Raw genomic sequence first — 12,217 nt, 5'->3', positions numbered from 1 at the left:
ACCAGTTCTAGTGCCTCATCACTCTCACTGTAAAAGCCTTTTTCCTTATGTCCAACCTAAATCTACCCTCTTTAAGCTTGAAGCCCTTTTGTTATGTCTTCGTAAAAGGATATCAGGTTGGTTAAGCGTGATTTCCCTTGGTGAAGCCATGTTGACTGCCCCTAATGATATTCTTATCCTTGATTTGCATAGAGACGGCACCAAGGATAAGCTGTTCCATTACCTTTCCAGAAACAGACATGAGACTGACTGGTCTATAGTTACCTGGGTCCTCCTTCTTGCCTTTTTTGAAGTCTGGAGTGACATTTGCTTTCCACCAGTCCTCACGCACCTCTGCTGTTCCCCACAGCTTACCATACATAATGGAGAGTGGCCTAGCAATGACTTCACCAGCTCCCTCAGCACCCACAGGTTCATCTCATCAGGACCCATGGATTTATGGATGTCCAGATTGCTCTATTGGTCCTGAACCCAGTCCTCATCAACTGAGGCAAATTCCTCCTTTTTTCTGACTTCCTCTGGGGGCTCAGGGGTATAGGGTTCTTCAGGACAACCTCCAGCAGTATAGACAAAGAAGGCATTCAGTAACTCTGCCTTCCCTGTGTGTTCTATCACCAGGGCACCCACCATTCATCAGTGGACCTACACTGCCTCTAGGGTTAGTTTTATCTGCAATGGAGATAAAAATCTGCAATTTGAAGAAGCCCTTTCTGCTGCCCTTGATCCTTCTTACAAGGTTTAATTCTAAGGAGGCCTTAGCTTTCCTAGTTACCTCCCTATATTCTCTCACAACAGTCTTATATTCCTCCTAAGTGGCCAGCACTTCCTTCCACAATCTGCAGACTCTCTTCTTCCATTTGAGTTTGCCTAGCAGTTCCATGTTTAACTACGCAGGTCTCCTGGCTCCCTTTCTTGACTTCCTATCCATTGGGATGCGCTGATCTTGAGCTTGGAAGAAGCAGTCCTTGAATGCTAACCAACTATCTTGGGCCCCTTTGCCTTCAAGTACCCTGTCCCGAGGAATTTCTTGAAAAGGCCAGAGTTGGCCTTACTGAAGTCTAGACTTGTGATTCTGCTTGGTATTCTGTTCCTGCCACGTGAGATCCTGAACTCCACCATCTTAAGATCGTTGCAGCCAAGGCTGCCCTCACCCTTCACCACTTCAACCACCTTGTTAGTGAGAGCAATATCCAGCAGCACTCCTCTCCTAGTTGGCTCATCCACTGTTTGTATCAGGAAGTTATCATCAGTGTACACAGTCTTCTGGACTGTGGATGGCTGGCTGAGTAGGCCTGGCAAATATCAGGCTAGCTAAAATCCCTCATGACAACCAGGGCCTGTAATTGTGATGCTGCTATCAGCTGCCTGTGGAAGGCCTCATCAAGTTCCTTATCTTGATCAGGTGGCCTGTGATAGACACCCACAACAGCATTACCTATGTCAGCCTGCCCCTTAATTCTCACCCACAAACACACAATTCACTCCTCATCTACCCCTGGACAGGACTCAGTACACTCTAGTTGCTCTCTAACGTAAACAGCAACTCCACCACCTTGCCTTGCTCACCTGTCTTTGCTGAGAAGGGCATAGCCGTCTATATGACAACATTTCAGTCATGTGATCTGTCCCACCATGTCTCTATAACCTTGATGTTGGACTCGATGATCTTGAAGGTCTTTCCCAACCTTAGAATTCTGTGATTCTATGATTCCTACCCACCTGTCTGGAAGATCAGCAGTGGGTAGTAGTCTGTCGAGTGCACCGGGCAGGGGTGATATCCTGATGATATCCCTAATCTGGGCTCCAGGTAGACTGTAGACTTCCCTATTTTGAGAGTCAACACTGCATACTAGGCCGTCTGTTCCCTTCAGGAGTGAGTCACCAATAACTAGAATCCTTCTCTTTTTCCTTGTGGAAGAGGTTATCATGTTGCTGGAAGGCATATCCAATTGAGATAAGACCTCTGGAGCATGTTGCCTATCCTCCTCTTTGACAGCTAGTTCCTCCTGTAGGACCCCATACCTGTTCTGCGAGGTTTAACTGGAAAGGTGGGGGAGGTCAGGAGTGGATTCACTTGCTTCCTGGAGCAGGGACTTGTCTCCATTCCTCCCAGTCTCTGAGGTCCTTCCCCAACTGCCTGGTGACAAGAGGGGAGGGGATCCTCCAAATTACCTGGAGCCTCAACCTGTTTCTTCTCTCTCAGGGTCCACCAGGCAGTCTCTCTCTCACACTCTCTGATACTCCCCAACATCTCCACTTCATCCTTCAGCTCAACCTCTAGGCTGGGCAGATCATTCAGCAGTTCACATCTGACACAGATGTTGTCTTTGCTCCCCTCCATTACAGGAACATGCTAGGCAACCAATAACAATGAGCAGAAAAGCACTGAGCTCATAAAGCCTGTATGTCCCATCAGTAAATGGGCAAAATATTACTTAAGAGAGAGAAATGTAGTATAAAATTTGTAGCTGCTTGGTATTTTGCAAGAGTTCTGGATATTAGGTATGAAGCTATAAAATTACCTAGTTTACTCCTGCCAGTCCGGTCAGTTTGCTATAGAATGCAATGAAATGGCAATTCCTGTGAGTAGATATTCATAGTGGTGTCCATTCTGTGAGGGAAGCTTCTTGGACAGTGATGTAATCTTTTCTGGTTTTCATGCCATCCTAGCATACGCAGTCTCCTCGCATTTGAATGCTGAATGGTTGTCATTCTGCTGCTGCAGCATTTATGTTCTCCTTGAATCCCGAAGTGATTGGATTTATTTATTTATTTTTGTAAAGCTCAAGCTGCCTGAATCTCCCCCACTTCTCCTCCCCCATTTCTTTCATACTACAAATGACAAAAACATCATTCTGCCCCTTCTGCAGACATTAGCACGTGTTTTCTTTTACAGCTTAGAGGAATAGAAAGTGGTTTTGGCTTAGTACAGTAATTAGTCTGATGGCAGTTTGAGAAGGATGTGTCAGTTTGAAATTTGGTGTCAGCCAGCTGAGTGAAGGAGTTTGGCTTCCAGTGTTCTGTTTCGCTGATTTAAAATATTCAGTACTCAGAAATATTCATTGTGCTTCTTACAGGCATGACAGTACGAATGCCTCAAACAACTGCATATGTTGTGAACAATGGACTAACTCTTGGATCTGGAGCACCTCAGCTTACAGTGCATCATCGACCACCACAAGTGCATGCAGTGAGTACTCTCATTTTGAAATTACTTAAGGCAATTTACAGACTTGTCTCTGCACTAGTATGTCTGAGATTGCTTCTCAGTGTGAACTGAAGAACAATGAAATATCTTGTAGGCACTTTCCAGCCACTTCACATGTATAACACCATCATATCACCTTCAGAAAGTTCTACCAGGAACAGTGAAAGCTGTGCTATCTTGTTAGCTTACACAGGAGTTCTTCAAATGAGCAGTATTGCATATTGAAAAATGATGTGAATTATCTGCAGGTGAATTGTGGAGTCAAGTGTACAGAAGAACTGCCACAAGATGTTTTATTATGATTTGAAACTATAATTCATGGGATTGCCTATGAATTGGTTGATAACATTTCTCTGTTGTGTGGGTGAGAGATCACTGGAACAGGCTGCCCAGTGGGGTTGTGGAGTCTCCTTCGTGGAGATCTTCAGAAGCTACCTTTATCTGGTCCTGAGCAAACTGCCTGTATGTAGCCCTTGCTTCAGTAGGGGTTGGACCAGATGACCTTCAGACCATCCAGCCTCAATCATCTGGTCATTTTGTGATCAGGCCTTTTACATGGTACCCCACATCATTTTCTCCAAATTGGAAGGATATGGATTTCGTGGGCAGATTGATCAATGGATAAAGAACCGGCTGCAGGATTGAGTCTAGAGGGTGGTGGCCAGTGGCTCAGTGTGTGGATGGAGATCAGTGTGACAAGTGGTGTCCCACAGGAGTCAGTGCTGGGACCGATACTCTTTAGTATCTTAATCAATGACATTGCCAGTGGGATTGCTTGCACCCTCATCAAGTATGCTGATGACACCAAGCTGTGGGTTGCGGTCGACACACCTGAGGGACAGGATGCCATCCAGAGGGACCTGGACAGGCTAGAGAGGTGGACCCAGGAGCACCTTTTGAGGTTCAACAAATCCAAATGCAAGATCTGCATTTTGATCTTGCACCTGGGTCAAGGCAGTCCTCACTACTACACTCCGGAAAGAAAGGATTGAGCACAGACCTGTTGAAAAAGACCTGCGAGTACTGGTGGACGGGAAGCTGGACATGAGCCAGCAGTGTGCCTTTGCAGCCCAGAAAGTCAACCATATGCTGGGCTACATCAAAATATGCGTGGCCAGCAGGGTGAGGGCGGTGATCCTGCCCCACTGCAGTGGTGAGGCATTACTTGGAACACTGCATCCAGATGTGTTGTCCTCAGTACAGGAGAGACATGGACCTTTTGGAGTGCATCCAGAGGAAGGCCACAGAAATGATCCAAGGAATGGAACACCTTTCCTATGAGGACAGGCTGAAAGAGCTAGGGCTATTCAGCTTGGAGAAGGATCTGAGGTGACCCAATAGCAGCCTTTCACCATCTAAAAAGGAGCTACAGGAAAGAAGGGAGCAGACTTTTTAGCAGGGTCTTTGGTGATAGAACAAGGGGAAATAGCTTCAAGTTCGGGGAGGGTAGATTTAGGTTGGACATAAGGAAAAAGGCTTTTACAGTGAGAGTGATGAGGCACTAGAACTGGTTGACTAGAGATGTGGTTGATGCCCTGTCCCTGGAGACTTTCAAGGTGAGTCTGGATCAAGCTCTGAGCAACCTGATTTAACTGTGGGTGTCCATCTTCACTGCAGGGGATTTGAACTAGATGACCTTTAAAGGTCCCTTCCAACCTCTAATGATTCAATGATTCTATGATCAGTTTTTCAGTACAGATGCTTGCGAAGGTTAGGTAGAAGAACACAGTACAGACAACATCCTTAATTGCCAAGTCCTGAATTTTTGAGGTTTGGGGGTTTTTTTTGTTTTTTTTTTTTAATCACTGCTTGGGTTGGTTCTTTCTGTCTCACCTCAAACCCTTTTTAGTAAGACAAAACTTACTTTTGACTAATTTTATATCATTCTGTTGTTGAGACTGAAGTATGTTGCCTCCATACTCAATTGTTACACAGTCACCTCATTTCCAGTCTCCTGATTTGGTAAATATATTACCAAAGTGGCTAACGATTTTTTGAATCTAGACATTATTCAACTTTCAGTGGTACATAGTGAGAAGAAAGCAAGCCAATATCATGCACCAAAACTTAAACAACAAAAACTAGATGATTCCACCATGAAAAAATCCCTGGCATTGCAGTAACAAAATGTCGTGCTCACTGTAACCATATTCCTAAATTGAAATTAACTAACATAAATAATAAACTTAGAAAAGTTTCTGTGATAGAAATATTTCAATGTAAAGTCACATTTTGCCCTTATTTCAAAACTTTCTGGAAACTGAGGCTGAGGTTTTGTGTTCAATTTAAGGTGGATAAATATGCATGTTGTTCCATTACCAGTTCTTCCTCTTGTGACTGAAAGAGCTGCCTATTGAAAAGATAATGTTGAGTTGCCAGCTCAGTCCACTGTTTAGGATGTTTTTGGGTAACATGGAGAAGCAGCTCAGATACAGATTAGCTCAAACTCATTGTGAACCTGCCTACTCAGTCTTGGTAAATGGCCAGATGCTCACAGACCATCATCTCTCATGGGTAGGAGGCAAGCAGGATATAGAGAAGTAGCTGTGGTGACAGCTTTCTTACAGTAGTGTCTTCTATGTGAATAACTTCTGACATCCTTGGTTTGATCCCTTCTCACCCTTTGCTTCTGTTTATTCCTGGTGCTCTCGGTACACAGGACTTCGAGTTGTGATGTTGAGTGTTTGCAGGCTGATTTCTTTCCATTTGCCTTGGGAATGATGAATTAAAACCTCTTTCCACTGCTGCAGACTTATCTTTCCCTGATTGCTCTTATATTGCATAGGAGCCACCACGCCCTGTACATCCTGCCCCGCTCCCAGAGGCACCACAGCCACCACGCCTGCCCCCTGAAGCTGCCAACACTTCTCTGCCTCAAAAACCACAGCTGAAGCTGGCACGGGTACAGAGCCAGAACGGTATTGTGCTGTCTTGGAGTGTCATAGAAGTGGACCGGAGTTGTGCCAGTGTGGACAGTTACCATCTCTACGCATACCACGAGGACCCGAGTGCTACTATGCCTTCCCAGTGGAAGAAGATAGGGGAGGTGAAGGCCCTTCCACTACCTATGGCATGCACTCTTACTCAGTTTGTGTCTGGCAGCAAATACTACTTTGCAGTCCGAGCTAAGGACATTTATGGCCGCTTCGGACCATTCTGTGACCCCCAGTCTACAGATGTGATCTCCTCCCAGAGCAGTTAAACTGGAGTTCTTTGGAGCCTTTAAACCCATCCTACTTCAAAGGGTTACCCTGGTTTTGAGCGGGTTGATCCCATGCATGAAGTTCACTTTTAAATCCACTCTCTGCAGGATTAATTTAGACAGCTGTGCGATACACTACATACATTCAGAACCAAAAGAAAAATAAAGTCTCACTTCCAGCAAGAGAACCTGTTTTTCTGGATAGGTCAAGTCATGGGCCATTCAAAAATTTCATTTTCCTTCTCATGGCAGCTGTTCCACCTAGACATCTACCTACTCTTTATTCAAGGGCACATTGGATGCCTGGGATTCTGCTTCAGAGTGGGAGCAAAAATATAAATTGCAGTTTTTTTCTGAAGCTGAACTACATCTGTAGTGCCTATTAGGGCACTAACATGAAGGGAAGAACAGATTTGCCTCTTGTACCTAGCTCTCTCTGAGCAGGCTGTGATACGAAAGGTGAATCAAGGTCTTGTGTGCTGGAAGATTGAGTGATCTGTTCTTAAATTACCAACAGTAATCAGCTGTCTGAGGAGAGGGAAGGGAACTTTAGTCTGGCCAAGGAACCAATGCCTGTGAATTTGGAGGTGGCGTAGTGGGGAAAAGAAATAAATCACCCCACTACTTCCTACCTCTCCTAAATAAGAGCTCTTCTCTAATGTCACCGTCCACCTCCATTCACACTTGGAGCATTCCTAGGACAGATCTGAAACTGGATTATAGAAATCACATTCACCCCTCTCTAGCTCAAATAATTTTTCTGCCTTTCCCCTTATACATCCAGCCCTGATTTTTAGATTTATTTTGTGCCTTAAACAGTAATTTCAGAAATAAATGTAGCCAGATACCTTGTGGTGTTCATTTGCTTGGAGTTACTTCTCCTTTTCCCCCCCTAGCCTTTCATTACTGCTTCTCATTTTCCTGGCCCACAGTGATTTTTTTTCTACAAAGACCAGGAAGTGACATCTACTGATGCTGGACTCATTTTTATCTGTACTTTCAATTAACCCTTCCCTCACTGCAATTAATGAGTCGTCATTTCTGTTCTGTGAAGAATATTAGAGTGTACAGACGGTATTTTCCACCAGAGCCTTTCCCGCCTGTTCTTTTGGGAAAGCTGTATGCTGCATTTCAGCCAAAGAAACCTATGTGGTGTAGCACCATGAAAGCTTCTACTTGTTTACACTCAGTTTAGATGTTCAGGTGGTAGAAAAATGCACAAAGGTGGCTTCTTAGTCCTCTATCCCAGTCACCTGCCTGCCTCTGCAGAAAACTAACACGCCCAGAGTAGTTTACACACTGGCCCAAAATTTGTGAGCAGCTGCAAATGTTCCTAGAAGCTTTCATGATGCTTCTGAGCTGGGAAATCAAAACAGTGCATCTGCCCCACTATCCTGTTGACGTGTTCTTAAACTTTTTTTATGCATAGCCAATTTCTAACACCTGAACAAGAAAGGATATGTAAGATTTTTATTTTGGCATTTTTAAAAACAAGGACAGTGTTTTGTTTCTGTCCAACAGAACCAAATACTGGATTTAGAAGGGAAAATGTTTGGGCTTTTTTTAGATTTACTTCCCCATCTGACAAAGCTGTAGACTTTACATATTTCTTAATTCCAATACTGGCTGTCTTGAAAAATTGAAATACTAAGCAAGGTTGAAAAAGTCGCGGAATACGGCTAGTGAAATAATCTATGTGATAATAGATTCTTAAGTTGCGTTCCCTTCAAGAAAATCATGTGAAAGAAACTCAGTTGTAGACTTTTGTCCATACTACTTTACTGCACTCCTTCATGCAGCTGGGATTGTTGCTTCCGTCAGGTGAGTAACAAATACTGTCAGTATGGGAGTTGTATTGATTTGGGTAAGCAGAAATTCTATCTAAATCCGTGTATCATGAGAGAAGGCTTGCACTGAATCTCATGTATGAAAAGTGTTTAACTTTTCCTTTGAATAACAGTTGTCCCCATATTGCTGGTGCCAATGATCAGTAATGCCTTGATTTTTTCTATATGGAATTAAATGTTTTCTCTGCCTATTTCAAGGAAAAATTAATAGTTCATTTACACTACTTATGAAAAGTTATTATAAAGGAAGTTCTGTAGTAGAGGTTTAGAGCAATTTCTTCCAGTTGGTGGCTGTTGAAGCATCAGTTTACTTTCGTGTCTTTGAGTTGGTACTAAAGGGCTGTTGGCCATATCAGTACAGTGGGGTTTTTATAATTTGAAAGTTAAAATAAATGTTAGAATCCAATCTGGAATTTATGCTGCTTACTGAATTTTGATTCCAGCCTCAGCTATACATGAGCTCTTCTATAGTTTGTGCTTGCTCTTAGATCACAGTTGTTACTAGCTTTGTCTTGCTTGGGATAGGCGGGTGGTGAGAATCCTGTGTCACAATTTGTTTTCCTTTCTCCGGTGGATGTAATAGTTGGGATGGCCTGATACTGTGTGGAGGTTTTGTGGACTGCATCTTTAGAGAAAAGACTCATCTTTATTTACTAAAGAAAGATGTTCTCAACAGAGTTGACACTGGCTTCTTGCTTAATAGTATCTTTTGTTACGTATGGCAGAGCACAGTTCATTTTTTTGAATAGATAAGCAAGTTAGCTACTGTTTGCTAAGTGAGGCCATTTCAGTTGTAGAGTGAAAGCAGACATCTCTTTCATTGCAGCAGAGATGTTAAGATCCAATTTCAGGATCTTAAGCAAGTGCTGGTGGCTAAGTACATGATAAAGCATAGCTTGATTTTTCAGATGCCTTGCTCAGCTTGGAGACGTTGCAGGTAGCGGTTCTTAACACTGATGTGCAGAGAACTATGCCACTTCTGTAAAACTATTTCACTGTGGAACAGATATCTGCAGTGAGTACTTACCCCTTATGCTAATGAATGGGAGTATTGCTTAACTCAAATGGCACTTTTCCCAATGTTTTTGAGTGGCTGTTTTTTATTTATCATTTAATCTCCCAGAAACAATAAAAATATTGAGAAACTGAATTTCCTTCACTAACACATTCAGAAATAACTAGTTTCATTTAGTAAAATTTATTTGGAAGTGTTACCAAAATATCTGGGAACGGTCAGTACAGGTCTGTTAATACTGTGCTTTAGACTGGAGTCATCATAGAAGTGTTGGTTACCGAGGATTCTAGTGTTTCATTTTTAAATATGCTACAAGTCTCTACACAGCTTTCAATTGGTAGACTAGACTAGAACAGTTCAGTTGGAAGGGATCTGCAGAGATCATGAAGTCCAAATGGCTGACCACTTCAGGGCCACAACCGAGTTAAAGCATGTTATTAGGGACATGATCTACATGCCTCCCTGTTCCTAAAGCAAGTTTTTCCATATGTATTTTCAGTACCCTAGTATAAATTGTACCTGGCTAATGAGTTGTGCTGGTACCACTGGGTGCATGACATATTAGCTGCACCACCTCAGATCTAGTTCTTCATGTTTTGGCAAACACCGCACTGATTCTACTACAGTTTTTATTTTCATCATGTTTCTGGTTTGGTTTAGGTTTGATTTGTGCCCACGGGCAAGAAGTAACTTAAGTTAGTTCTGTTTCTGGTTGGAAGGAAGCCCTCCTGTGGAGTGCTGATGGCAAAATGCCATTCTTTTCCACTGAGTTCCTCCTAGTTACAGCTTCACTGACCTCCTTTATTTCAGTACAAGTCTTAAAAAGCTTTACTGGATTCAAATAGCTAAACCTTTGGAAGGGTGTAGACTGTAGATGTAGCATGTGTACTGCAGTTGCAGTAACAACTCAAGAAGATGTAAGGGTGTGGAAGCAGGTTCCTTTCAGCCTATGTTTACTTCTGTGCTCCAGCCCAGCTTCCCTGAGAGTGGCAGTTCTCAGCTCTGCTTCTTTCAGTGTGCTTGCTACCCTTTAACATGTTAGATCACTGAGCACTAGCAGTGACGCACTCACACACCCAACATTTTTAGCACAAGGCTGGAAACGCCCATGGTGTCTTCCCTGTAAAAATAAGGGTCTTATCCTGCTTCCTTTGAAAATAATGGCAAAACCCCCTCGTGCCTTCAGTGGGAGCTTGATTGGGGCCCAATAGTAGGATCTGAGCACTGTTTTACACTATAACAAAATATCCATACACTTCTTTCTTTATGCTGTTTGTCTTAAGAGTCCACTAAATCAGAATCTGTATTATATGTAGGGACCAGGTCAGATGTGTTCTTGCTCCCCAAACAGCCATTCCCCGGTTCTAGACTATTGTATACACTGTACAAAATCAAGCTGTGATTCTGCCTTCTTATAAACTTCAGTATTTTCATTTGGTCAAAAATATCTATCCAGATTTTTTAAAATAGAAGCTTGATATATTAAATATATATTTTTTTAATTTGTTAGTTGGGGCAGGGGCGAGCATTGTATGAAAACACTGGAGAGTGGAGTTCAAATGACAATGACTGTGCCGCCCTGCCACCACATCTGTGTTCCCTTCTGAGTAACTTCTGAGGGGCTAAGAAATTGCTAAGAAAAAGCAAATGAATTGATCTTTTCCTCCTTTCTGCCCACCTGTTAGAATGCATCTTTATTTCTCATTGTCATTGCACAGGCTAAGCATTCCTTTTTGTTTTGTTTTGTTCTAATATATATTATATGCACACACACATATATTTATATATATATTTGAAGTGCTGTCTTAATTTAATGGAGTATATCTGTAAATAAGACAACTGGGTAGTAACTGTTTGGGGAGTCCTGTTCAGCTGTAGTAAGTTCTTTACTATTGAGTCAAATATGCAAAATCCTTTGCAAGTAGCTCCATCCAACTTCTTGTTTTGCTTTGCAGCTGGACTTGTAAATACAAAAGGACTGCTTTTATGTCCAATTTAAACTGGGCAGTTGCAAATTCTCCCCATTTTTGTATGTACTGTAGATTAGTGTGTGTGTACGTGTTAACTGTAGTGGGGTTTTGTCTGACAAGCCTGAAATTTATACTTTGAAATAAACTACTGGGTTTTTAACGTTTTGAGTCATCTGTGCTTAGTTCCAGACATCTCAGGTGACAAAGCACCACGTGTGTGTGCTCATGCTCTCCAGCCATGCTGCCTCGTGGAGGATGGGGCAGCACCAGCTTTTCAGTTCTGCAGTCACAGTGCCACTTTGGTCAAGTAATGTCCACAGCAGTGATGTGGCTCCAGGTCATTCCTAGAAAGCCAGCTGCGTGATGCTGCTCCTCCAGGCTTCCCATCAGAGCAGAAATTAAAGCAATATGCTAAGTTCTAGAAAGTTGCAAAGAGGGGCTACCAGACATTCCTAAGAGTTGCACATACTTACCCTGACTGAGTGCCGAGCCCACACTTAAAGGACAGCATCATTAACCTACGGTGGTAATAGCTCCCTGGCACTTAGTAAAACTGGCGTCAAGTCACTGACTGAAAGACTCTGTATGGACTCATGTTAAGTGATGGCTGAATACAGTCACACTTGAAAGTCCAGACTTTGTGCCTGTTTAGAACTGACTGTTCAGAATACTTGTCTACTTTCTGCCTCTACTTTGGACCATTACTTTCATTAAAACATTAGCTTAAGCAGTTTGCTCAAGCAGTGTTACAATTGCAGCTTGTGCAGGTGCTGTGCTAGGGATAGGAGCTGTGTCCCAGTCGCTGTGGCTGCATTCAGCCTGAGCCGGGCTGTTGATGGAGGAAGGACAGGGTGCAGTACAGCAAGCATGTGGTGATTCTGAACCCAGCACACCCATTAACAGCAAAAGAGTCACATGGGTTAGTTTTACAGCTCACAAGGTCCCATTTATGTAAATACTTAATCAGAGAAAAGG

At 42.9% G+C, this 12,217-nt stretch overlaps 1 protein-coding gene across 2 annotated transcripts in view; it reads left to right on the top strand.

The window, feature by feature from the left end:
- Nucleotides 1-6,410, top strand: part of ATF7IP (activating transcription factor 7 interacting protein) — a gene marked incomplete at both ends in the record, with an annotated part of 51,633 nt that extends 45,223 nt beyond the window's left edge. For both annotated transcript variants that reach the window (XM_079549799.1, XM_079549798.1), the window contains 2 exons: nt 3,078-3,190; nt 5,994-6,410. In XM_079549799.1, coding sequence (XP_079405925.1) covers nt 3,078-3,190; nt 5,994-6,410 — 530 coding nt within the window. The remainder of the gene's footprint in view (nt 1-3,077; nt 3,191-5,993) is intronic.
- Nucleotides 6,411-12,217: the final 5,807 nt, after the last annotated feature.

The sequence above is a fragment of the Tetrao urogallus genome (assembly GCF_951394365.1).
Source record: "Tetrao urogallus genome assembly, chromosome: 1".
Classification (NCBI taxonomy): domain Eukaryota; kingdom Metazoa; phylum Chordata; class Aves; order Galliformes; family Phasianidae; genus Tetrao; species Tetrao urogallus.
This window is presented reverse-complemented; position numbering and strand designations above follow the sequence as displayed.